General features: G+C 49.0%; 1 protein-coding gene across 6 annotated transcripts in view; it reads right to left on the bottom strand.

The window, feature by feature from the left end:
* Positions 1–25784, bottom strand: part of COL15A1 (collagen type XV alpha 1 chain) — a 99596-nt gene that overhangs the window by 10944 nt on the left and 62868 nt on the right. For 3 of the 6 annotated variants that reach the window (XM_082403757.1, XM_082403759.1, XM_082403760.1), the window contains 19 exons: positions 25016–25051; positions 24458–24598; positions 24208–24276; positions 23353–23388; positions 23164–23247; positions 21774–21839; positions 19290–19325; positions 17351–17413; positions 14853–14921; positions 14710–14745; positions 11270–11323; positions 11110–11169; positions 9554–9622; positions 9395–9436; positions 6860–6905; positions 4969–5049; positions 4500–4549; positions 4301–4402; positions 3248–3392 (listed from right to left, as the gene is read on the bottom strand). In XM_082403757.1, coding sequence (XP_082259883.1) covers positions 3248–3392; positions 4301–4402; positions 4500–4549; positions 4969–5049; positions 6860–6905; positions 9395–9436; positions 9554–9622; positions 11110–11169; positions 11270–11323; positions 14710–14745; positions 14853–14921; positions 17351–17413; positions 19290–19325; positions 21774–21839; positions 23164–23247; positions 23353–23388; positions 24208–24276; positions 24458–24598; positions 25016–25051 — 1285 coding nt within the window. The remainder of the gene's footprint in view (positions 1–3247; positions 3393–4300; positions 4403–4499; positions 4550–4968; positions 5050–6859; positions 6906–9394; positions 9437–9553; positions 9623–11109; positions 11170–11269; positions 11324–14709; positions 14746–14852; positions 14922–17350; positions 17414–19289; positions 19326–21773; positions 21840–23163; positions 23248–23352; positions 23389–24207; positions 24277–24457; positions 24599–25015; positions 25052–25784) is intronic. The other 3 variants (XM_082403762.1, XM_082403758.1, XM_082403761.1) reach the window with 1 other exon arrangement.

Raw genomic sequence — 25784 nt, 5'->3', positions numbered from 1 at the left:
TCTTCACTAGCCTGTGTTGAGAACTGAGAAGAACACAAACTAGGAATATGCTTTGCAAATTGTACAGCATCCAACCAGAGATTCTTATCTTTTGAAGAGTCAAAATGAAATGCCCTTAAAAATCAAATCAAGGCTATTGCCCTCTCCCCTAGAAAAATGCATATATGCATATCTGCAAGTGCGCGCACACACACACACACACACACACACACACACACACACACACACACTTCTACTTAGAATGTTAGTGGGATGATAGCTCCCTGAGGCACATCTTTGAATTTTCTAGGAGTTTATGGTTCCCAAATGAAGAGTCCTTACTTTAGGCAAACATAAAGAAACGTTATTATAGCAATTCCGCTGCTCTCCTTCTACCTCTCTAATCTCCAGTTCCCCCAAGAATCTGCAAAGCTCTTGGCAGAGTTAAGGATGTTTGTACAAGTCCCAGTAAAATTACTGTATGAGATTTTTGAGGTCACTGCAAATAGGCCTGCAGTCTGACACAGGACCTGAAAATTCATACACAGGTGGTGAATGTCTAGTGGAGACAAGGTCTGAGGACTTGGATTTGGACCCCAGCCATGCCTCTTCCTAGGATTTGTGACCTTGAGTCAGACTCTTAACCTCTCTGAGCTTTGGTGCCTTCATCCATAAAATGAGTTTTATTATCTTATGCATTTCATCTCCCTCCTGGGGTTGCTGTTAAGATGAAATGGGATAATGGATATGGGAGTGTTTTGTAAACTGTGAATTGCTATATATTATGTGAAGGGTAATCCTTTTCAATGGAGCAAGGAGTCCTAGGGCCCCCTAGTTTAGGGCTACTATGGACAACAGAGTCTCTGAATCCCGTACTCACCCTGCAATGCCCCTCCACCTCTTGCAATTCCTATGTATCCCTCAAGGTTGTATGGGCACCTATGGTTTTATCCACCCAGCACCTTCTCTCTTTACAGGACCAGCATCCTCATTTGCTCCTGAGATCTTCCCCTTCACCTCTATGACCATCCAGGTCCAGAAGGAGCTGTCATGGTCTCATGTGATCCCACCTCCTGGCCACAGAAGACTGGTCCAAGGTTGGGCATCTGGCCCAAGACAGGTCAGTCAGAGTCCTTCCCCAGAACATCCCCACCCCAGGGCTTTTCAAACTAAAACTGAGAAACAAGGCCAAGATTTCTAGATGACGGTGGAAGCTGTAGGTTGTCGGTATTTCTCGCCATGCAGAGGATATGGTCTATGGCGATGAAGCGTGATGCTGCAGTCGGAGAGCAGCTGAGCAAGAGATGGCCAGAGAATCCTCGCAGGGACTGAATCCCTGGTTCCGGCTGCACCTGAAGTCTCACTGCATGCCTGCCCCTCTTACAAATTGATTGTTCACACCCTCCTGCACATCCAGTAAGTTTCCCTATGCACTTGAGCTAGTTTGAGTTCCATTTCTGTCACTTGCCCCAAAGTCACCTCCTGTGTAAAGTTCTCCCGGATGCCCCAGACATTGTAGGTCTCCTCCCAGGTGTGCTTCCACCACACCTGGCTCATGCCAACCCAAACAACAAAAATGATGCATTCATGCTATTATCGCTGCTGCTGTTATTTTCCACCATGGGCACAGTGGAGAGAACACAGGCTTCGGGGCTACTCTGATCTGGGTCCTAATCCCATTCATGCCACTTATTAGCTGTGTGACCTTGGAAAGGTTCCTAAACATCTCTGGGTCTCACTTTCCTCCTCTGTAAATTGGGGATGCTAATACTTTCCTTGAAAGGCTTTCTGAGAATCCAGTAAGATAATGTAGTAGAGTGACCAGCAGAGTGCCTGGCACTTGGTAAGTACTTGATAAATGGAGATTTTCTTCTATTTCACCTATTTTTCATTTGAGGAAGTGAGGTACCAAGGGGTAAAGAAATTTTTACATAGAAGGTTAGAATCAGTGCTGGTCCTCAAGTCCCTTAAGGCCCAGGCATTGACAAAGCAGCCAGGAAGTTTCCACCCACACATGAAAAGATGTTCATTATTATTAGTCTTTAGGGAAATGCAAACCAAAACCACAATGAGATATCACTTCACATGAATGAATGATGACTAGAATAAAAAAGATATGATAGGGCTTCCCTGGTGGTACAGTGGTTGAGAGTCTGCCTGCCAATGCAGGGGACACGGGTTTGAGCCCTGGTCTGGGAAGATCCCACATGCCGCGGAGCAGCTGAGCCCATGAGCCACAACTACTGAGCCTGCGCGTCTGGAGCCTGTGCTCCGCAACAAGAGAGGCCGCGACAGTGAGAGGCCCGCACACCGCGATGAAGAGTGGCCCCCACTTGCCGCAACTAGAGAAAGCCCTCGCACAGAAACGAAGACCCAACACAGCCAAATAAATAAATAAAATAAAAAGAACTGTCTAAAAAAAATTAAAAATAGTAAGGATGTAAAATGATTAATTTAAAAAAAAAAAGATATGATAATAACAAATGTTGTTGACAATGAGGGGAAATTGGAACCTTTGTACACTGCTAGTGGGAATGCAAAATGTTGCAGTCACTTTGGAAAACAGTCTGGTGGTTCCTCCAAAAGTAGAGCAACCATGTATATGACTCAACGATTCCACTCCTAGACATTATACCCAAGAGAACTGAAAACATATGTTCACACAAAAACTTGTACACAAATGTTCACAGCAGCACTATTCATAGTAGCCAAAAAGTGGGAACAACTCAAATGTTCATCAGCTGATGAATAAACAAAATGTGGTATATCCATACAATGGAATATTATTCAGCCATAAGAAGGAATGAAGTACTGATACATGCTACAACATGGGGGAACTTTGAAAACATTATGCTAAGGGAAAGAAGCCAGTCACAAAAGGTCACATATTTTGTGATTCCATTGATATGAAATGTCCAGAATAGGCAAATCCATAGAGACAGAAAGTAGATTCATGGTTTCCAAGATCAGGGAAAGATCAGGAAAAAGAGGAGTGACTGCTAATTGGTACAGGGTTCCTATTTAAGGTGATGATAATGTTCTGGAATTAGAGCGAGGTGATGGCTGCCCAACCTTGTGAATATATTAAAAACCATTAAATTGTGCACTTTAAATGGGTGAATTTTATGGCACGCAAATTATATCTCAATTTAAAAAAAAAAAAAGAAAAGAAAGAAGGCTCCATCCAGGAAACAGCCTTCTGTCGGACAGTGTGGCTCTGACATGCCACCCAGATGTGGTGACGCTGGGCACCACTCACAGTACTGACCTGCTCCTAGGATAGCCGGAGGTCCTGGTGGCCCCGGGGGTCCCGGTGGCCCAGGGGAACCAGGTCTCCCAAAGCCAGGTGGCCCAGGCATGCCAGGAGCACCTGGGGGTCCCTGGGGCCCGACGATGGTCTCCCCTTTCTGGCCCTGTCAAGTGCACAGTAACAGAAGAGAGAAAGCACCATTAGTCACTAGAAGTCCCATCTGTTCTTTTTGTCAGGACATTGATAAGAAGTCAGTAGACACCCTCTATTGTTATCGTCATCCTCAACCCTGGCGCAAGCCAGGAGGTGGGAGACCTGAAGAGCGGTGGCCCAGTCGTTATGCTGAAAGACAGCAGAGAAGCCTAGGGAGCCCTGGACTCAGAAGGGCCCCTGGAGCTCATCTAGTCCAGCCTCGGCATTTCACAGATGGAGAAACAGAGGCCTAGGGAGGGGCAGGGCTTGCCCGAGGTCCCAAAGCAAATCAGCAGCAGAGCTGGAAGGAGAGCCCTGGTCTCCTGGCTTTGCTCGGTCTATGCTCATGGCGAGTTCCAGGGCCAGAATTTGCTCCTGGTCCCTGAGGGTCAATGATCTGGTCATAATCTCAGTGGAGGCATAATTTGAACTTCTCTTTTGTGACCTGGAGAAACTTCTCATCCTAAGAAGACCAAGCCCATCTACGGGCTCCTCCTTTGATGAAATTTCAGAAGAATCAAATAGCCCCCGAAAAACATCTCCCTCACCTTCCCTTCTGCCTCTGTTATCTGATGTGTTTACCATTAACAACTCTTTGTGTTGAGTGAGTTTTCCACCGCTGATGTGAATAAGGCACGGTGGTGGGTTACCTGGAAGCTACCTGCGTGCATGTGGCCTTGGCTAGCTCCCTTTCCTCTGTGGCCTCTGCCAGGCTCCCCACCCATTAGCAAGTACGGGGGAGAGAGGCCAATGCCCAAGGCCTGCCTGCAGCCTGTGGTGCTGTGACTGGCCCTTGCTCCCAGCTGCCTCGTCACACTGGGGGGCTTCAGGGAGCGCCGTGACTCCCCGAGGAAGGGGTGTGGAGGGGTCGCTACTCACCGCCAGGCCTGGACTTCCCGGCAGGCCCGGGGGCCCTGACTCAGAGAAGCCGCTGTCAGAGTCTCCTTTTTCTCCTTTGATCCCCCTGTCTCTGTTCTCCCCCTGGAAGCAGAGAACATCCAGTAAGAGTCAGATGAACCAGTCTCTGACATAAGCCTGAGAACTTGGAAACACAGGCCAGATGTTGAGAAATGCTCACCTTCAAGCTGTTCAGAAAATGTCTCAGGTAAGTTGGATCCACAGGAGGGCCTGAAAAAGAAACGCTTTTTAAAAATCCACACTCAAACTCAGAAATTCAAATACCAAAGCCTCCAAGTTGGCAACCATGATGAGTTCCTAGCAGAAGTGACCCCACATTGGTTTAGCTGACAGAGGGGGCACTGGGCTAGGAAACAAGCACTAGTCCAGATCCCGTGACCCTGTGGCATCCTAGGCTTGTCCCTGGTCCTCTCCAGGCCTCGTTCTGCAGATGAAGCTGGAAGGATCAGAACTTCTGGTCTCTCTTGACAATGTTCTATCTTATACACGTGTTGCCCATGACTGGGTCTCTCAGGAATTCCACGGAGCTTGTGGACAGGGTGCTAATGTAATTAGCCTTACTTACTGGCTCAGTTGGATTTCTCAGAAACAAAAATCAAGGGCAAGATCCAGAACAAGAGTTGGGATACCTGGTGGTCCCTGGGCCCCCTGGTCGCCTTTTTCTCCTTTTGAGCCGGGAAGACCCCAGGATCCTTTCTCTCCTTTAACACCTGCCACCAAATACACACACATTAAAAAAAAAAAAAAAAAAAAAGATAGTGGAAAATCACCTTCATTCTATATAAAACATTTTTGAGACAAGTTTTGAAACTGAGCCCCTTGAGCTAAGTCTACTCAACAACAAAGGCCTATTGAGGGTATAAAATCCTTTGCTATAGGATGGAGAGGCAGAGGTAGATGCAGCAGACACAATTCCTGACCTCGGAAAGCTCTCAAGGAGACAGACACAGTGAGGGTAGCGCGAGGCAGGATGGAATAAGTACCATCCTCAAGGTGCCAGCAGTGCATTATGGGAGCCCAGCAGAGGCTACAATTAACTCCCTTGGACGGCTTCATGCACGTGGCCTGAGACTCAACACCAAGTCAAGCTCCTGGTCCCATCTCACCTAAGCCTGGGCAGCACGGTGGTGTAAGGGGAAGGGAGGACTCTCCGGGAGTGCCGCAGAGGACAGCTAACGGTGCTAAGTATTCCACTCGCAAAGTTGGAAGAGTGCCAACAGTGCGGTACGCCACTCCCCACAGGACTTGTGAGAAGCACTGCTTCTGCAGAACCGGCCTTACAGTCTTCCCTCCTCCCCCAACTCTTTATCTGGGAGAGGGGCTCAGAGAAAGCCTCCTGGGAGTACAGAGTTTGGGAAGGGAAGCAGTCCCATTTCCCCACCTAGATGGGTGGGTGGACACTAGATCTTTGAGTTCCTGGTTCCCGAGAGAGATCAACTGACCAATGTGTGCCTACACACTGGGGATCCAGGAAAGCAAATCCAGCTCCACCCCCTCCTCCCCAAGGTCCACCTTGCACCAGGGGAAGGGAGAGCCTTGAATTGGGTCTGAACAAGCAGTTTGAGAACAGCCTGGACTTTGTAACCAAAAGTGATCAAAAACCCATGAAGCCAGATACCAGCAGGGACACCACCACCCAAGCAGGCCAGGAGTGACAGAGCCGAGCCAGAGGTCAGTAGTGGGGGGGAAAAAAAAAAAAAAAGGTCTTTCCGTGTTTAAACTGCAAGCGTTCAGACTTCTCAATCAAAAGGGGCACACATGGTGTGACAGTGTGTGTGGGGACAGGGAACCAGAGTCACTGCTTGCCTGCAGGCTCCCACCTCCTGGCCTATCCCCCCTCTAATGTGTGGTAGATAAGCTCCTACAGGCCACGAACATGCTGATGTTTACTAATCACTAAGAGGCAGTGCGTCTCACACTGCACTGTGTATACATCTCAGAGGGAGCTTGTACAAATGCAGCTCCTGACCTAGCAGGTCTGCGATGAGGCCTGAGATTCTGCATTTCTAACAAGCTTCCAGGAGGTGCTGACGCTGCTGGTCCAGGAACACTCTGAAGCAAAGGCCTTCTGAGCTCCCACGGCCTCCCCTGCATTAGCTCTTGGCATATTGCATTGTAACGACTTTTTAAAGTTTCACCCAGCAGAGTCTAAGGGCCTGGGCGACAGCAGGAGCATGGGATCCATCTGTCTCAGCCCAGTGCATAGGATAGCACCAGGCAAGGAGAAGCTATCAGTGGATGTGTTATGAACAAACTAACACATGAATGGAAAAATGGAGTGCAGCCTGCTAGCTAGGAGGCACAGCCAAGATGCACAGAATAGGCAGATGGGTGACACAAGCAAACAGAGGTGCCCAGTCCCACAGCTTTTGTCCAGCTACCACCTTTCCCATGACACCCAGACAGATCTTCCTGACCACCAAGTCTACGCCCAGCACTGGGCAATTGGAAACCACCTCTGCAGAGATAGGAGGGCCAGGAAATGTCCCAGAGAAACAAGGTGAAGACAGGAGTGTGTACCATGAAAAGTGATGAGTTCTGAATTTCCAGGATATGTGGTACCAACCTAGAGAGAGAGAGAAAGCCAAGGTCATACACTGCAACCCTGTTCTGGTGTTTGCATGCACAGGGAGCCACAGTCCCCTGTCCTGGGGGCGAGGGGTGAGGTCATGGAGTCAGGCCTTCCTTGGGTGTTGTAACCCCCAAAGGCCCTGAGTTTCCCGGCATCCCTCAATGCAAGGCATCCCAGGCCTTCAACTGGGGCAGGGTCGGGGGGTGGGGGCAGGGAGGGCATCATGTAGCTGAGCTGGGCTGAGACCTACTGGCCGAACAACTCTGCAGAGGGAAAGCCCAAAGCTTTAAGACAAAAAGTCATGGCAATTTTGGTCTGGTCAACTGTGAGAGTTCTTGCCCTCCCTTCTGATCTATCAGGATGGATTCATGTGAGAGGTCAAGCACTCTCGGGCAAGTGATGTACTCAAACCATGAAGCTGGGCCAGCCATTAGCTTTGCTGCCATGTGTAATCAAAAATGAGTACACTGAACAGGAGTTGATTGTGGTGATAATTAATAAAGGGGAGTTATCATTAGATTGGGGGTCCAAGCTATTCAAGATAATATTCCTTTACAGTTCATCCCCAGATTCCTGCATTTCTTTGTCTATTAAAACAGAGCCACCTGCCACCCTGCTTTTAATAGTCCACCTTCACCTTTTTCCCAGTTAATATGCAGAATCAAAATGATCCCTCTCACACCAGATCCTCCCATGCTTTTGGGTGCAGGGTCACAAGATGCTCAGGGGTCACCAAGAGAAGATGAGGGGAGGGGACAGGAATCTTCCAGGAAGAATATTTCTAAGTTAACGATAAAGGCAGCAGTACCCAGCTGATATCTTACAGCTATGCTGATAAAGTTGCTCCACTCCAGGGGTGGATTGTTAAGGGTGAATTGTTAAGGTATTAGAAAGGGCTGAAATGAGAAGGGGCTTGTGAAATGCTGGATGTGAGAGGAAGCACTTCTTTTTCAAATGTCTATTTTGAGAGCTGGTCAAGAAACATCCATGCCCCAGCCTGCATGGAGTCCAGCCAGGCAACATGAAATCAAAACCCAAAATGCTCTGAGTTCATCTTTGGCTTATTTTAAGGAACGTCATGACCCCCAAAGGCCATGGTCACAGCAAAGGGTCCTAGCACAGGTCACGGTAATTGCAGTAGCATTTTTACAACGCTCTTGAGTTTTTCAAGTACTGTCCCGTGGCCGGTTCATTCGAAGCCTGATATCGTGTTTGCTGGGAGGGGCTTCGGGCACTAACTCACGGAGGGACCTTGCCTCTCTGGGCTGAGGTCTCCCCTTCTCTATGGCTGGGAGGCCACCATCTCTCAGGAGGGTCTCTCCAGCCCTGACGTTTTAGGATTCTTTTCAGGCCACTGATATAAACGTGACCTGGGTAGCTGTTGTCCTCACGTAGTTCTGGGAGCCAGCAGGCCCCTTGGTCACCTTACACAGGTGGGTCCTATCCTCTGCCTTCCATGCCAGAGTTCCCAGGCCCTGGGCTCCAGACTTGGGTGTCTCAAAGTTTAGACATGGACAGATGTCTGGGCAAACACTCAGCCAAACTGCGTCATTTTAAAGCCTCTGATCCAAGTCTCATCACCACCTCCAACAGGCATCAATTAAGAACCCGCTTCAAGGAATCTTCTAAACTGTAATTTGCAAGCTCCCGAGAACAGAGGCCACGCCTGTCTAGTTCACCCCTGTGGTCCCAGGGCCTCACTTGTACTTGACACTTGGTAAGTCCTTGATAAATATTTGGCGAATGAATGAGAGAATAGTTATGCACAGTTCCATGACTAATGCCTGTGCATGGGGAGAGGCCCACCCTCCCTGGGTTTCCCCACACCTAATATAGGTGACACCCTGGGGACACTGCACTGACCAGCTGGGCGACCAGGCACGTGTCTGACCCCTTGGGGTGCCTGTACCTGCTGCCTGGTGGTCAGGGGACCTGCATGATAGCCTCAGCTCCGTCCGTCCTGTGACCTTAGACAAGTCAGTGAGCTTGTCTGAGTCACAGTTTGTTTCCTCATTACAAAGGGGGAGAGAAAGTCCCTCCTCTCAGGGTTGTGTGCTGTGCAGTAATATGACAGTTGAGAAAGGACAGTTATAGATTTTAGCCCAAAGCTCCCAATGCAAAGAGCACTGGTTAGAATTGCCTTTTTATTCTCATCTGTATTTTAAGGGGTCTATTTCCCCCTTTCTTATACTGCTCCAAGCATGAAGCTAACATTCTAACATGAAGCTAACAAAAGACACTGCTTTTTGACTGCATTAAAAGACACACTCTGTCCACATGTGTGCCCTTAGAAGACCCAGTACGTTTCAGTGTCACAATCTATTATTTACAAACCTCAAGTCACTCAAGGGTCTATATGCAGGTGATAGAAGACATCAGAGAGGACTGACAGACAGAAGGGGCTCAAGACAAAAACTCATCTTCTCTGAGTTGCTTTCTATGCCAAAGCCTGCTCTATAAGGCAGCAACTATAGGCTACTTACTGGCATTTTGCAGTGTGGCCGGACTGGAACTGGGAAGATGGCCTGTGGGAAGTGAGAATGAGAGGAGGGAATCAGGACACCCGACTCCAGCTTAGGCTGGTCTGGGGCCGTTCCCCGCTCCTCCTTCAGGTCTCCCCCACCTCCCCACTGCCAACTTACTCCTTTGATGTTAATCACAGCTCCAGGTGGTCCTGGGGGGCCTGGAGGACCAGGTAGGCCAGGTGGGCCCTAAAGGGAGGAAAGAAAGGCCATACCTGAGTTCGGGTTGTCATGAATTCAGAGGCAGCTGCAGGACACTTCCCCAGGGTTTGGAGACACAATGAGGAAAGGAGGGTCCTCTAAAGCCAACTAACTCTTCCCATGGGTAGGCGAGTCTCTTCCCAGAGCACACCTATATCCGTGGCCTCGCTACATCTTCACAACAGCAGAGCAAGTATCATCGCTGGTTTACAATTGGACATAATGAGGGCCAGAGAGGGGAAGTGACCTGCTCAAGGCCACACAGCAATTCATGGCGGAATGGAGACTGGAAGCCAGATTCTGACCCCAAGAGCAGTGCTCAGAGGATACTGAGCCCACCACCTCTATCGACACATCCCTCATATGGAGGGGCAGGTGGAGTGAGGCCTTCCCAGGATACAGTGCCTGGGAGAGCCCCTCATAAATGTAACAATAAATGCCAACTCCTGTTAGATGGCAGAGTCACTTTCAGAGCCAGGTCAGCCTGGCCTTGACACCATGCAATGTTTTCTCTGCCAAGCCTGGAGCCCAAGCTGGACCTGCAGCAGAAGCTGCAGGAGGGGAGGGGAAGGGGAGGCTATGACCACAGGTGAGAGGCCTCCGGCCCACGAGAAGCCCCACGTGATCACTCAAGTGCAGGCACCGGTGTCTGCTGTACCTGGAGCCCCGGTAGGCTTGGTGAGTGAGTCAGTGCCCAGTGATTCAATATGATTGCATTTCTGCATTTCTAGGCATACAAAGCAGCGACCATGGGGTGCAAACAGAAGCAGCAACACACTTTGAGCTGCATTTGCATGCAGCAAATGGGGGACCTTCAGTGGGTCACTAACTTGTCCAGGCCCTAGTTTCCTCCTGTGTAAAACAAGAACGCCACTGAGTTTCTCTTAGAAGAGTTACTATCAAGACTGAGATCCTGTCCTCAAAAGCACTTTGTAGAGTGTCTGGCACACAGTAGGTGCTCAATAAATGCTGGCTTCCTTATTGCAGACGTGGGACCCTGCTGATGCTCCGGTGTCCGTCATCTCGTTTGGCCCTGCCTACACAGCTGATCGACCTTCCGCGTTCTCTCCAGAGCGCTCACCGAGCACCCCCAGCAACACGCGAAACCCCCAGGACTGCGTAACCCAGGAAGGATGGGCTATTACCCGAGTCGAAAGACCTGGGATTCGAAACCAGACTTCTTGAGAAAGCCCAGATCGTGTTCTCCCACCCTCCCTCTGGGGTCTGGACGAGGAAGCTTATGCCCCACTAAGGTGGATTTGGTGGCAGGGACCTCCTGAGAGCAAGCCGGAGGACAGGGTTGGGCTGGAGGATCTTTGGAAGTGGCAGCAGAGGAAGAAGAATAACGTTCCTGAGCATTCTGTCCACGAGCCCTGCTCACCGGACCTGGCACTCGTCCACCCCTCCTCTGGACACTGGCCCTGGGGCCGCGTCCCTGGGGTGGCATGGGGCTGGGTCCCTGGTGTGGCACTCACCGGCATCATGACCCCTCGATCTCCTTTGGTGCCTTTGAGGCCATTCAGTCCTGGGCGACCCTGAAACCCACGGGAGAGGCCTTAGTAAACCCACTGCCCGCAGGCCAGCCTGGCCCGCGTGTCCTCCCTCACATGCAATATGAGAAACCCCAACACCTACGGGTCGTCCAGGGAGGCCAAATTCTCCTTTGTGTCCTGGTGGTCCTCTGGGCCCCTGGAGGCAAAGTAAATACCAGATTAGAAAGAGAAAAATACTGTATGATGTCACTTATATGTGGAATCTAAAAAAGCCAAAGTTGTAAAAACAGAGTAAGATGGTGGTTAGCAGGGGTAGGAGGGTGGGGGAATAGGAGAGGTGAGGTTTAAGGTACAAACTTGCAACTAGTAGACAGCTAGGTCCTGGAGATCTCATGCACGGTACAGTGAATATGGACAGCAACACTGTATTAATATTACAATCCTCAAACTGCTAAGAGTCTAGATCTTATTTATTCCAACCACAAAGAAGAAATGATAATTATGTGATGTGAGAGAGCTGCTATCTCCACAACAGCAATCATATTACAATATATAAATGTATCAAATCAACATGTACACCTTAAATGTACACAATGCTGTATGTAAAATATATTTCAATTAAAAAAGAAAGAACAGGGGCTTCCCTGGTGGCGCAGTGGTTGAGAATCTGCCTGCCAATGCAGGGGACACGGGTTCGAGCCCTGGTCTGGGAAGATCCCACATGCCGCGGAGCAACTAGGCCCGTGAGCCACAACTACTGAGCCTGCGCGTCTGGAGCCTGTGCTCCGCAACAAGAGGGGCCGCGACAGTGAGAGGCCCCGCGCACCGCGATGAAGAGTGGCCCCCGCTTGCCGCAACTGGGGAAGGCCCTCGCACATAAACGAAGACCCAACACACCCAAAAATAAATAAATAAATACATAATAAATTTATAAATAATCACTCATCTGAATGAAGAACATCTTAAAAAAAAAAAGAAAGAAAAGAAATGCAAGGGCTAGGGAGATGGGGGGCATCCAGCCTACCTTTGTGGCCAGTGGTGACAATGCACCACTAATAGGAGGATGCAGGGCAAGGAGAAGTTATGAAATGTCCACCTGCCTGGCTCCTTGTCCCCTGGCCTCTCTGTCCTCCGCTGGACCCACTTGCTCAGTCCCTCCTGCGGGGCTCTACCCCAGTCCAGACGCTGGACCCAACCCTCTCAGCCAGTCAGAGCTAACAAAGAAGCAAGAGGTCAGTAGCTCCGGGCCTCAGCTCCCAGGTAGCCGTGTGCTGGGCCAGCTCAGAACGTGGACCTTTGCCTTAGGTCTTATGTCCCAGGGTTCTCCATGTCCCCCGCTGGAATAATGCAGCCCTGCTTCACTCCTCATGTCAGCCAAGCCCAATAACCTGCTTCAGGATCTGGTTCCTGCCTTGCTCCCACCCGTCCCTAAGGACCAGAATCTTGGCCTGGCGCCCCACTTCTCCAGATGAGCCCCTGCCCGTGGGCCGCATTCCAGTGCTTGCTTTCTGTGTCCCCATGCTCCCAGAGCCGCTGCCCTGTTCCAGCCTCCTGCCGGAACCCTCATGCCTTCCAGTGTCCGGGATGCATACAATGTACCACCTCTTCCCAGAACAAGCTCTACTTCCAGTTGACACCTTTCCTGTTTTGTAACTGGGTCTGTCCTGTCTCCCAGGGGAATAACTGGTTTAAGCCTGGGGCCTATCAAGCCCCTTCTTCCTGCTCTATTAATGTATTCAGACTTACCCTGAAAAATGGCAAATAGATTGTGTTGAGACAGGCTCTGTATGTAAAGTACCCAGACCAGGTTACTCTCAGGAAAAGAAAATCAAGGAGTTAACAGGCCACAGGCCACGTGGCGGTACGTTCTAGTGCAGGGCTTCTCAAACATCAGTGTGCGCAAGTCACCTGGATCTCATCAAAATGCAGATCCAGTAGATCCGGGGTGGGGCATAAGGCTTTGCTTTCCCAACGAGCTCCCAGGTGATGCTGCTGAGGCTGGTCCATGGGCCACACTGCGAGTAACAAGGCTCTAGTGTTGTAAGCTATACTGGTCATGAGGGCCATAGACAGCCCATATGACACCTTCTGCAAATTAGAAGAAGGTGCCCCCTTACTGTCTGTGCAAGCTATGCACAGCTGGGCTTCAGTGGCAACAACTACCCTGGCCATCTGCAGCAGCTTGCCGGCCACCACTGCTAACAATTAGTATTTCCACCATACTGGGTATTAGTAAGTGTTACCCAGTGGTTGACACAAGACTCTCCCAGTCTGCCTTAGCCTGCAGCTAGGGCCAAGGACACCTCTCCAGGGCATCCATTCTGCCTGACTTAAGGGACCAAAGGCTTTAGAAGGTCCTTTGAAGGATGCACCTTGGAGGTTATGGGCCATTCATCAAGGACACGTGCCTGTTAGAGAAATGTGAGGTCCTTTCTCCCCAGGCCTGAGATCCAGCTTCAAACAAACCCCGCATTCATACCCCAATGTGCAGTTCTCCAGCTCAAAATGTTTCAGAAGAATGAAGGTGTCAACTGGAGGCAGTGAGGTGTGCTGGGAAAAACCTGGACACAGAGTTTGACAGGCTGGGTTCAAATCCCTGCTGTGTCACTAACAAGCTGTATGGCAGTGGGCTAGTTACTTAACCTCTTTAACCTTGGTTTCCCGGTCTATAAAATGGGGCTTCTGACATTAGCCTCTTAGGGTGGTGAAAATGAAATGAGGTGATCTGTGTTGAAGCATCACTGTCTGACCCATGGTGGATATTCTATGAGTTTTCTTTGTTCTTTGGGAAGAAATATACGAGGGGCAAGTTTAGGGTTCATCTGGAGAGAACTGGTAGCTTAAAAATTGTTCAGCAGCCCCCCAAAATTATAGATTCCTGGAGCAGTAAGGCAAGAAGGACCCTATCATGTCATCTAGTACTCATTCAATACCCTCACTTATAGATGGGAAGACAAAAGCCCAGAGAGAGAAGAGGACTTGTTTGAGGTCATACAGCAAATGGGCAGCAGATCCAAGACCAGAAGCCAAAAGGCCCAGGTTCCCTGGGTAATGACAATCTTTAGCTGGCAAGACCTGTACAACTATGGGTCTCACCACCATCCGCTTCCCCCCTCCTTCTGGACACAGAGCTAAACCACATTTCTGAGACCTATCCCCACCCCCACTCCCACCCCCGCCTCCTGCATCAGAGGTCTGGCCAGAAGTGGAGTTCATCATCTTCCATGGTCTCTTCCCCCTCCCCAACCTCAGCCTATCAGCTGGAAGATGCCACTGTGGCCTTGAATCCACCAGAGGGCAGAGTCACAGGATGCAAGCATCCTGGATCCCCGAGTCACTGCTTGGAGGGGAGATGTCCAACTGGGAACCACCACAGTGGACTCTGCATAAGTGAGAACCAAGCTGCTACTGTGCTGAACCACTGAGATTTTATTTAATTGCAGTTAGCCTACCCTTGACACAGATACATTTTGCCACATCCTTTTTATTTTCACAGCTGGGACAACTCAATCTAGTTGAGCCAAAGTACGATAAATGCTTCAAACCCCAGTCCAGATGCAGGGGCGAGACGCTCTGGCTTACCATTGGTCCCGGGGCTCCACGCTCTCCAGATTCACCCTAAAACAGGGAGACACAGACTTGTCACTCAGATGAACACGGTTTGCGACAGAAACAAAGATAGGATGTAGAAGATGTGTGCCTTCAGGGTCTGGTGACATAATTACCTTTTGGCTCCTCAGCCTTTCCAGAGGAATATCCCCCGTCAGGATGGCGCCTGGCTCTCCCTTCTCACCCTGCAATTCAGAGAACCTTTTGATGAAGCCGGGCCTCCGCCTCACCGCCTTATCCGGAGGCTCATCGCCATGATTTCTCTGGCCTTCACGCTGCCTCTCCAACCCCACTGCCCGACATGACCTCTTGCTAGAATATTGCACAGCCTCCTAAGTCATTAAATGTTCTCTGGACTGTTCCCTCCATGTACCATCAGTTACTGTCTGAAAGCACAGGTTGGGGTCCTGCAAGCCCCTCTGGGGCTCCCGCTGCTGCCAGATCAGCGTCCCCACTCTCAACCCTCCAGGAATCAGTCCCAACAAGGTCCGTCCCACCTCTGGCTGTGTGGCTCCCCCCTTAGAACCTCTGGCTCCTAATATATTTGGTGGCTTGCTTTCCTAACAACTCGACTTGAGATCTGTTCCCACCTAGAATCCTTAGTCTTGTTAAAACATCTAACATTGGGAAAGTGATGACAGCATGAACAGTGGAGGCCTCTCCAACACAGGGGCCCTGAGTCTCCATGTGGAACTTTGCCTCCAAACTCCAGGCTCCTGTGCAAATGCTCACTTGATCAGGCAAAGTTATCTCAGTTGCTGGGAAATAGGGGTGATGGGTAGACTGGTGGCAGGGACACAGGATCCCGCCCCCAATCCTGTGCTCAGCAGGGCCATCTACTATCCCAGGAGGCTTCCAAGAAGATATATGTCCAGAGAAAAGGCCAGGGAGAGGAACCATTCAAGGCTCTGGCCCCAAACTTCAATGCTAGCCCCTGGGGAACCGGGCTGGACCACACGAAAGTCTCCCTTCAACAGGGCTGGAAGCAGCCAAGGCAGTGGTGCCAAAGCAAGCCAAGCAGCCTCTCCTCTCCGTCCCCCAAGCCCACACCTGCTATTTGGATCTTACCACTTCGCTGGTGAGGAAAAGCAGTCCTGAGCACGCCAGCAGCAAGAAGAAGCAAGCACAAAAGCATTAGAGGCAGAGCGAGAGAAAGCGCGTTGGCTGCGAGGATCAGAGCAGACCTGCCTCGGCGCTCTTCCCAGTTTTCAAAGTGGCAGGGGATTAGGGAAGAGATGGCACGTAGGTCCCTCTAGATCCGCCCGACCTTGCCACATAGAAAACAGAGCGTTTAAAGCAAGAGCCAATCCTGCTTGACCAGGCCTCCTCCCAAGCCAGAACTGCCCTGACCCCACGCCATCTCTGTAGGCCCGTGGCAGCAAAAGGCATCCCAAGACATGGTCCCATGTAACGCTAAACTCAGACCCAGCACACTGAACCCTCCATCCCCTGGAACTGTGGCCCAACAGACACTGGAGACTCTCTCCCCCTCTGTGGGGCTAGTGGGAAATGGTGGGGGGAGGAAGGAAAGAGAGTAGCCTAATGCTCCCTCCTCTTAGAGACGCACACACCCTCCTTGACTCCCCAGGGCAGGCTCAGGGCTGCTCCCACTGGCTTTGTACAGACCCCCGTTACAGCAGTGACCACGCACTCTGCTGGCTGTCTGCATGTCTGTTCCTCACATCTTATTTCTCTACCCCTAGTGCCTAGTATAGGAAACCGGCTGGCACACCTTAGGGAATGGATGTAATCTGGATGAGTATATAAATGGATGGATGAATAAATGAATCCAATCCAGAATAACTGCAATCCATTTATGGACGTCACTCTCCCCTTATCTATAAAAACCAACTGGGAAATTAATTCCAAGAGGCAAATGTGGAAGGGTACAAAGGTCATTTCAATGCCCTTGGAATTTTCAGGAAGTGCTCTGCATGCTAAATGTTCCAAAACTTCTGGACCAAGACTGCCATCCAAGTGCGGAATGCCCCCGCTTATACTAATAATAGTTTAATAAAATAATGATTTCTAAATATTAGCATCACTGTATTCATTATTTATATTCATTCATCTTTTCATCCAACAAATGTTTTTTTTTTTTTTTTTTTTTCAACAAATGTTTTAAGTGCCATTTGTGTACCAGGCGCAGTGCTAAGTACTGGAGCTACAGAAAAGAAAGTGGATGTGCCTGCCCTCGGGGAGTGCACACTCTAATGCAGGTGCCCGCGGGCAGTTAGACAAAGCACAGCGTTCAAGGGAGCGTTGGGTTGAGTTCTCTTTCCAAACTATGATGAAAATCTGTTTCTCCCCCCACCTCACCTTCACCCTGGAGGAACCTTGAGATCATGAAAGTTAACAGCCGGGGAGTGACTGCTACTAGATACAGTGTTTCTGTTGGCATGATGAAAATGTTCTAGAATTAGGTAGTGGTGATGGCTGCACAACCTTGTGAATATACCAAAAATCACTGAATTTCACAATTGAAAGGGGTGGATTTTATGGTGTGTGAGTTATATCTCAAAATTTTAAAAAGTTAACAGCTACTTTCAGCCCATTTGAAATATTTACCAAATTCTAGAGCACAATCCCACCCAGATAGCTGGGCCCTTCTTACCTGTTCTCCTTTTAGTCCTGGAAATCCAGGCACACCAGTGTCACCTTTTGGTCCTCTGGGTCCCTAGAAGGAATCATTGGAGGGTATTCGGTTGTTTGTTAAGATTAAAATGCTTTAACTAAACAAAGTTGTTGTTGTTCCAAAAAGTAAAAGAGCACGGAGTGCCAGTGGAAGTCACAATTAGTCACGATGTTTTCCTAATATTAAGTGGTCTAGAAATTGTGGTCTGGTGGAAAGAAGACAGCACTGAGTGTTAGGAGGCCTGGAGGCCCCACTCCTCTTTGAACTGTGGTTTCCTCCAATGGGCACCATTGAAACTGCCTGCTGCCTCTGCTCACCCATGGGTCCTCGGGGCCGTCCTGCAGCCCACCGCCCCCATCATTCACCCTCCATGACTCCTGCCCCTTCTCTGGCTCCCCACTACCTACGGGATGGGATCCAAACACCCTAGCCTGACACCCAAACTGATCCCAGCCGGCCTCAGGGCCTCATCTTCCACTCCCGTCACTCCACCAGGGGCGAGCCTATCCCCTTAGCCTCTCTGCACCCCTCACCCGCCCGCCACCGCCATTCCCTCTGCAGAACCAAAATTCTGCACACCCGGTCAGAGGTGACCTCGTCTCAACTCCAACATACACTTAATATCTGTGACAATGACTCACACAGCCAGACGTCTGTCCCCCAAAAAGAGTTTCAACACTTTATTGCAATTTACCTTTTCACAAGTCCCTACCTTCTGGGTTAACGCAGTGGCCTTCAAATATTTGTTATTATTATTTTTTAGCAGTGAAACTCTTTTCATTCTCCTTTTTCAAGTAAAGTCAAACAAACGCCCAATGTATAAAATACGTCAAATGGAGCTTCGGCAGTGGCCTGGATCCTGCCTACTTGGCCCCCTCCTTACTCCTGAAGTGGTCCCAAAGGCTCTTCTGAGGAGCCTAGGGCTCCCTCGGGAACACAGAACCAGTCATTTAGAGAAAAATGTGTCTGGAACACGCTCTGGCTTTGGAGCAGCCAAGCTGGGGCTGGAGATCAAGCTCAGAGTTCTGGCCTCTTCTCTTCCTAACTAAGAGGTCTTCTCCATGGCTGCCACCCTCTCCTGTTTTTTAATGTCTAGTTCCCATGTATTTTTAGTGTCAACATAGCACATGCTCCTTTTAAAAAATGTAGAAGTGCAGAAAAGTATAAAAAAAAGAAAAAGAGATCATTATAATTCTACCATCAACAACAAATTTCTATTACATTTTTTGATAAATTTCCTTCATTTATCCTGGAAGCAGTGCATGTCACCATTGGCATTAGGCCTTTCAGAGCTGCAACATATGGAGAAATTGTGCAGATTTCACTCTGGAGCCTTGGGCTTCAGTGCAGGCTCAAACTTTTAGACTAAACTGATCACTTTCTACGCAGAAATGCATTTTCACCTTCCATGGTGGAAGCCCCGTAGCGTGGTGCACACAGACTATTAATTTTGGACTTCCAGGCTATGATTCCCCTCTCTCCATCCTCCATCGCCACCATCCTCTCTCTCTAGGGATTTTATCTACTCGGACTCGATTTGAAATGCTTGATTCATCCACTCATTTATAGGTAGCCAACCACAGACTCCAGCTCTGGCTCTGGCTGCCCTGGGCTAGAAAGAGATGAACAAGACCTGACCCCCTGCAAGCTGGTCACAGTACAGTTGAGGAAAAAATGATAAGGGTACAAATAACTGTTATTCAAGGCAGAAAAGAACGACAGCAGAGGTGAAAATAAAGCCCTATGGGATTCAAAGGAGGGAAGGGTCACTCCAGATGGGGGCAACGAGGAAAGGCTACACGAACAAGACGGCGCTAGAGGTCAGTTGTGCAGATGGAGAGGAACAGCATTCCAGGTGGAAGGAACAGAATGCACACAGCCTCGGGGCACAAAGGAAGATGGCTACTGTGCTACTCACTGGAAATCCTGGCAGCCCAGGCATGCCCTCGGGGCCCTGTGACACAGACAGACAAAGCAGGCAGGTTAGGAGCAGCATTTCCAGGCCAGCAGGAACCTGTACCTCAGGGGCCCACTCCCTCCAGCACCTTCCAAAGGCCCAAGCATGTTCCCACACAGTGGGGCTCAGGATCCATTTTGCAGAGGATGCCGAGGCCCGGGAGGGGAAGGAACCGTGCAGTCACACACTAGTTAGCACAGAGCCAGGAACTGCTCAGGAGTCTGGAGCCTCTGCTCCCCCGAGCCAGGACTCTCGGCACTTTAAGTCCCAGCCTCCTCTTCCGTGAAATCACTCAGCGTCAGAAACCTCTGGGGCAATGAATGCAGTGCTCAACCTCCACAAATATTCTCAGAAAACAAGTTCCTAAACTCTGAGGAGTGGGCCCAAAGGGTGTGCTGGGGAATTTAGGGGTGGAAGTGGGGGCAGTTGGTGAGACTCAGTTCTTTTCCCTCAGTAAGAGGGAGAATTTTAAAGGACCAGCCATTTTAAAGGCTCCAGGCAACAGAAAATTTGTGGTTCACTCCACATGGGGCCAGGACTCTTTTTCCTCCAAGCCCAGATACCCACATACCTATTAAAGACATAAGAGTTTGGCAGAATACATATATAAAGAGAGATATAACCGAATGGCAACAACTTTCTCAATATACTGTACAGTCGTCCCTGGGTATCCGAGGGGTATTGGTTTCAGGATCCCCTGTGGATACCAAAATCCACAGATGCTCAAGGCCCTTATATAAAATGGTGTAGTGTTGGCATATAACCTACATACATACTCCATATACCCATACACTTTAAATCATCTCTAGATTACTTATAACACCTAATACAATGTAAATGCTATGTAAATAGCTGTAAAACCAATGTAAAAGCTATGTAAATAATTGCCAGCATGCAGCAAATTCAAGTTTTGCTTTTTGAAGCTTTCTGGAATTTTTTTTTTCAGTACTTTTTATCCAAGGTTGGTTGAATCTGAGGATGCAGAAGCAACAAAGGACTAATATATATATATATATATATATATATATAAAATATAATATAATATATACATATATCTATATGGTGTACATATAGTAGAGTGGAAAAGTATAAAGGTACAGCTGGGAGGGAACTGCCTCTGAGTAGGAAAATCTTGATCTTCTGTTAGGGACGAAGGGGACCCTTGAGGGCCTGGATTTGCCAAACAGGAGGACAGGGATTGGGACAGAAGGAGGATTCTCGGGTGGGGAAAAGAGAGAAGGGGTGGGAGAAGACAAGGCCCAAGGACTCTTAGAACAGAGATGTTGATTCTTAGATCTGAGGCTGTCTGTGTTTTGCTTTAGAATTAAGCCAGCTAACACTCTCAACCCCCAATAGTTTGGGAAAAACTTTTGTGAAATGACTTGCTTGTTTGCTTTAGGGTTTGCTTACTGGGGTGTTTTGGATGATTTTAGTAGAAATCAAGGAAAGGGAGACCCACTGGATGTAGTATAGAAGAGACAGTGAAATGACCCACCAACAGAGGCCACTCAGCAGAAGGAGATACTGGCTCTAAAGGAATCGTGCAGATATTTGCAGAAGCCTTGGGGAGAGCACTGAATTCTCCCCAGGATATGGACGGCAGAGGTTCAGGCCAACCTCACTGGGGACTGCAGGGCGGGTGGCCCCGGCAGACATCTGGACTGCGCAGCTGTGGAAGTATAAGCCTCAATCTCCGTGTCGGCTTCCACAGAGTGCCACAGTTTGCAAAGCAGTTTTGCATCCATCACCTCTTATAAGCTGCCCCAAAGGCTGGTGAGGTGTTATCAGAGAGACGATGAGAGTCTCAGAGCATTATGCAGAGGAGATGGGGCTGGAACCCAAGGCTCCTAAGGCCAGAGCTCTTTCCTCTCTCCCCAGCTGTCACCAGCAGATATGGAAGATGCAGTGTGGATTCATTGCACAGACTGCAGGAGGAAGCTTCCTTCCTCTTAGGTCCTGTTGTGTCATGGACTGACGCTGTGGACTTGCAGAAATAAGGTAGCTTCTCTGTGTGTTCCTGATCTCTAAATGGGGCCAGAAAGACTGAAGCCAGTCACGTTCCCTCCTCATGCGCCAGTTTCCCTATCAGCACAAGGATAGGTCTCTCTAGGCTCCTCCCATTCTGGGAAATGAGATCATGTAAATAAAAGCATGCCCAAAGCACTGCTCAGACATCAATCAATTTGTTACTTATGATTCTCTGATTTCAATTACACATATTTCTGATGCAAGGGACTGGAAGCTTCCACTGCATTGGACAAAACTCCCTGCACAAATCAATGTGACAGCAACTTCTCAGAAATGCAAAGCTCTCTTTCTATTCTACACTTCGAGACACTCTAGCTCTATGCTTCAGGAGCTCAAAGGATTCCAAACCAACCCAACTTAGTTTCAGCTGGGGTGTCTGGGTAGGACCCTCACTCTAGGGCAGCTGTGGATACACACCGGAGGCCCGACGAGCTCAGGAATGTCCGAGAGATTCACGAATCCATGGGTGATGTTGATCAAAGGCTGAAAAGAGAAAAATCAGACAAAGAGACAGAGGGTGGCACGTGTCCCACCTTGCTCCCAGCAGTGAGGCTTTAACTGAAGTCACCCCGCATGGCAGACACAAGCAGACACTGACAACACCCACCCACTGCCAACACACCCATCCCTCCCACTTACAACACAGCCCTGAGCCGCCTTATAACTTTCCTCTTCGATTAATCTTAAAATTGCACCATACATAAATGCCTTTTTTCTTTTATAATTTTAAATATATAAATTTAAATATTATATTTATGTTATATAATTATAAATTAATAATAATATTAATACCCACAGAAAACAGTGTTGTTGGGTGTGTGTGCGTGTGTGTGTGTGTTTGTCCATGTGGTTATTTTATATAAATGGCATCAGGTTGTAGGTATTATTCCTCAACTTGCTTTTTTCACTCAATCATACAGCATGGAGGTCTTTCCATATGGAAGTTTTCGGTATAAACATTTTTAGTTTTAACAGATTGCCAAAGAGCTGTCTCAAGGGGCCGTACAACTTACACTTCCAACAAAGTATGTGAGATTATCTATTTCACTCCACCCTTACCTATACTTGATATTTTTTAATCATACTTAAAAAAACAAAAACAAAAAAAACAAAAAAAACTCTAGTCATTCTTTTTTCCACTTATTTGGGACTTTTTGTCTTTCTGTCATGTACCAGTATGACATTATTTCTCTTGGAAGGGCCACAGTTTCTCACAAATGTGATGTTCTAATATTCAGTGGAGTGTGATCGTGTCCCAGCCCACATCCCAGTCTTCTCTCCAAATTTCCATCGCTCTCCACCCACCCCCATGCCCATCAGCTCCCTGTGCCTTGGACACACCCATGTTTTTCTCTTCTGTGCTTCGGCTCAGAGTGCCTTGACCACCTGAGTTCTGGAAGTCCTGTCCTCCATACTTACCTGGTGAATCCTTCTTGGCTTTCAAGTCCCTGCTCAAGGAGACTTCTTCCAGAAAGTCTTCCTTGATTTGTCATACCCTAAACCATCTTTCCTCCCTCGTTCCCCCACTTATGTTCCTTGCCTCTCGGTTACAGCTCTGTTACACTCAGTCTCCTGACTGCAAATGCTGCCAACCAGAAGAGAGGGTTCTGGACACACTATGTGTGACAATAGTGGTACCAGGGTAGGGACAGACAGGTGGGCCATGCTGGCAGGTAAGAACTCCAACACCAGATGCCAGCTATGTGCCCCCTGCATAAAGAGCAGCCCTGAAGGCCCTGAAGTTGTGGACAACCTTCCCTCCCCTTTAGCAAAAGCAGCCATGCTGGTGATACCTGGTGATACTCACACTAGATAAGACCTCGATGCGCCCTGGTAGCCCCCTGGGCCCAGGGGGTCCCACAACGCTGGCTCCATCCATCCCTCTTTCACCCTGGATATAGCAGTGAGAGTGGAAAAAAATTCACTGTATGTGGATAATGCTCCTAGAACCAGGCTGAAAATTTCTCTCACCCCCACTTCAGATCTGTGACCTCACCTTGGGTCCCTGGTCTCCTTTTTCTCCTTTGGGACCCTGGCAAAACAGAAAAACAAATATTCTTTGGGTTTTTTTCTATTCACTTTTCCCACTCTCCATCTATCCTCCCATCTTGCCATTCTCCCTAAGCTCTTACAAGGATTTTGTCCCAGATAATGGGAGCAAAAGAGGAGGGGCAAATTCCCCTTACAGAGTCAGAAGGAAGGAATATCTCACAGACAGTAAGAGGACCAGAGGCCCTCTCCCAGCACGGAGTGAGTGTCCTTTTGACCCTGAACCCAGAGCCCTCTGCATCTGGGGTGTGGGGGAGGTCTTCCTATTCAATCACGGAGGGGGCTGTGCTGCTCCCCTTTGCGAGGCTCAGCTCCTCCTGCACTGGTGTGCTCAGCTCTGGGTACTGCTTGGATCTCAAATATAATGAGATCCTGGGGATTGGTCCTCTAGAGAGCAGGTATCATAGCAGAAGATGGACAACACCTCCCTGGGGGGTAGATGTAGTGGGGAAGGGTACTTGTTAAGAGCATGGGATTCTGAAACGGGGCAAAGTGTGAGTCTTGAATGGGCAGCAGGAAGGAGGCAATGAAGCAGAGATGCTTGATGGTAAGGGACTGCAGAGAGAGAGAAAGATAATTTTCAAGTTTTCCCACAAGATGTTTTGTGCAAAACCTCTGTGCTACTCCTCAAAGAAACAAGCTATAAAGAGCACCTGGTCTCCCCACCACACAGCTGGAAGCTGGAGGCACAGAGAGGGTGAATTAGTGAAAGTAGCAGAGCCAGGATGGCACCCCACAGCTTCTCCACTCCAGTGTGACAGCATGACAGTCCTCAAAATGAAGGTGTAAAAAGTCAACCTACACTTGAAGCCGTTGGTCCAGAGATTCCGGGCTCAGGCAACAGCCTGATGCTCCCAGAGCCTTCAGTATCCTAGGGAAGGAAGAAGAAAGAGAATTTCAGTACTGATTCCCGAGCACCTCCCTGTGCCAGGTGTGGTGCTGGGAGCTGGGGCTCAGTGGGGAATCAGCACCACCTTGGCGTTCAGTTAGCTGGCCTTTCCAGTAGTCCTTAGCGCACGTTGTTCTTTAACCACAGAAAGGAGGAAAAGTACCTCAAATCCAAGTCCCATTGCACATCCAGGGCCTTGGGGCCCAGGGGGTCCAGGGGGCCCTGGGGGTCCCATGACCCCAGGAGCGCCAACTTGTCCATTTTTCCCTGGGGGTCCTGGTAAGCCTCTGTTGCCGGGATCACCCTGTAAGGAAGGGGACAGGCTGATTATCTAGCCTTGGAGTCACTCATGGAAGGAACAACATCCGCAACTGAGTCAAAAAATTGTTCTTTGAACTTAATTAGATTGTTGGATTCTCTGATCAGCGCTACTTAATTGTACAGAAACAGCTATCTTGCCAATTGACATTTCACTTGGAGATAAGCTAACGGCGCTCATTGAATGAATTAGGGTGGAGGGGGTGAGAAAGGAGAAAACCTGGTGGGTTATTCACTCTGCTCCAGCTGTTCTGCCTTCCCCAAGCAGTTCCTTCCAGATGTTTCTCTCTGATCCATGACATTTATATATTCAATACTCTAGCCCAACAGTTCAATTATACTAAACCCAGAGAGAGGGGAGGAAGGAGGAGAAAGCTTTTTCTTTTTCATTTTCATTTTTTACCTTTTCACCAACTGAGCCATTAGGTCCTCTTGCTCCCTGAAAAAAAAAAATGGGGGCCAATTAATATATATTTCATTAGGTATGTTTAAAAGAAAATGCAGGATTACAGACTCTTAAGTAACAGGACATTAAAGTGGGACTCTTCCTGCTCAGTTCTGACTGATGTCTCAAACCTGAGCCCATTACAATAGTTGTGAGTTTGCTAAGCAGGTCATGCTGAAAGCTTGTGAAACCCATCTTCCAACTATTATCTCATTACCTACCTCAAGAGTGAAAAGGAGAAGTTGAAGATTAACCAGGAAGAGATTGTAGAGGAAGAATTCCCTTGGAGAGCTGTCAGTGTACTGGGTGGGCCCGATTCCCCTCCTCGAAGCCAAGGGAAGGGACTTCAAGAGTTTGATATGTATTCCCTAGGCTTTTGGAGATATGTGGATGATGGCTGGCTCTCTTCTGGAAAAATCTAAAGACCGAAAGCTGGCTGGAATAGCCCCAGAATGGGGGTCGGGGTGGGGGGGGGTCTCTAAAGCAGGCTGCGTGTCCACCGCCAGTGGGAGACACAGTACAGGTTTCCTGGGGGGTTAGATGTGGATCCCAAGGAAAGGAGCCAGCTGCGAGCTCAGATAGAGGGGAGCACCAATGGGGGCTGATGGTCAGGAGTGGTCAGCCACAGGAGACACTGCACTACAGCAGAGGACTGCAGTCGGGGGTCCCCAGCTAGAGAACTTCCAAGGAAACCACAGAAGCACCCGCAAGAGAAGAAGCCAGCAAT

This window comes from Balaenoptera borealis (genome assembly GCF_965194805.1).
Source record: "Balaenoptera borealis genome assembly, chromosome: 8".
Lineage (NCBI taxonomy): Eukaryota > Metazoa > Chordata > Mammalia > Artiodactyla > Balaenopteridae > Balaenoptera > Balaenoptera borealis.
The sequence above is the reverse complement of the archived record's forward strand: the minus strand, read 5'-3'. Positions and strand labels throughout refer to the sequence as shown.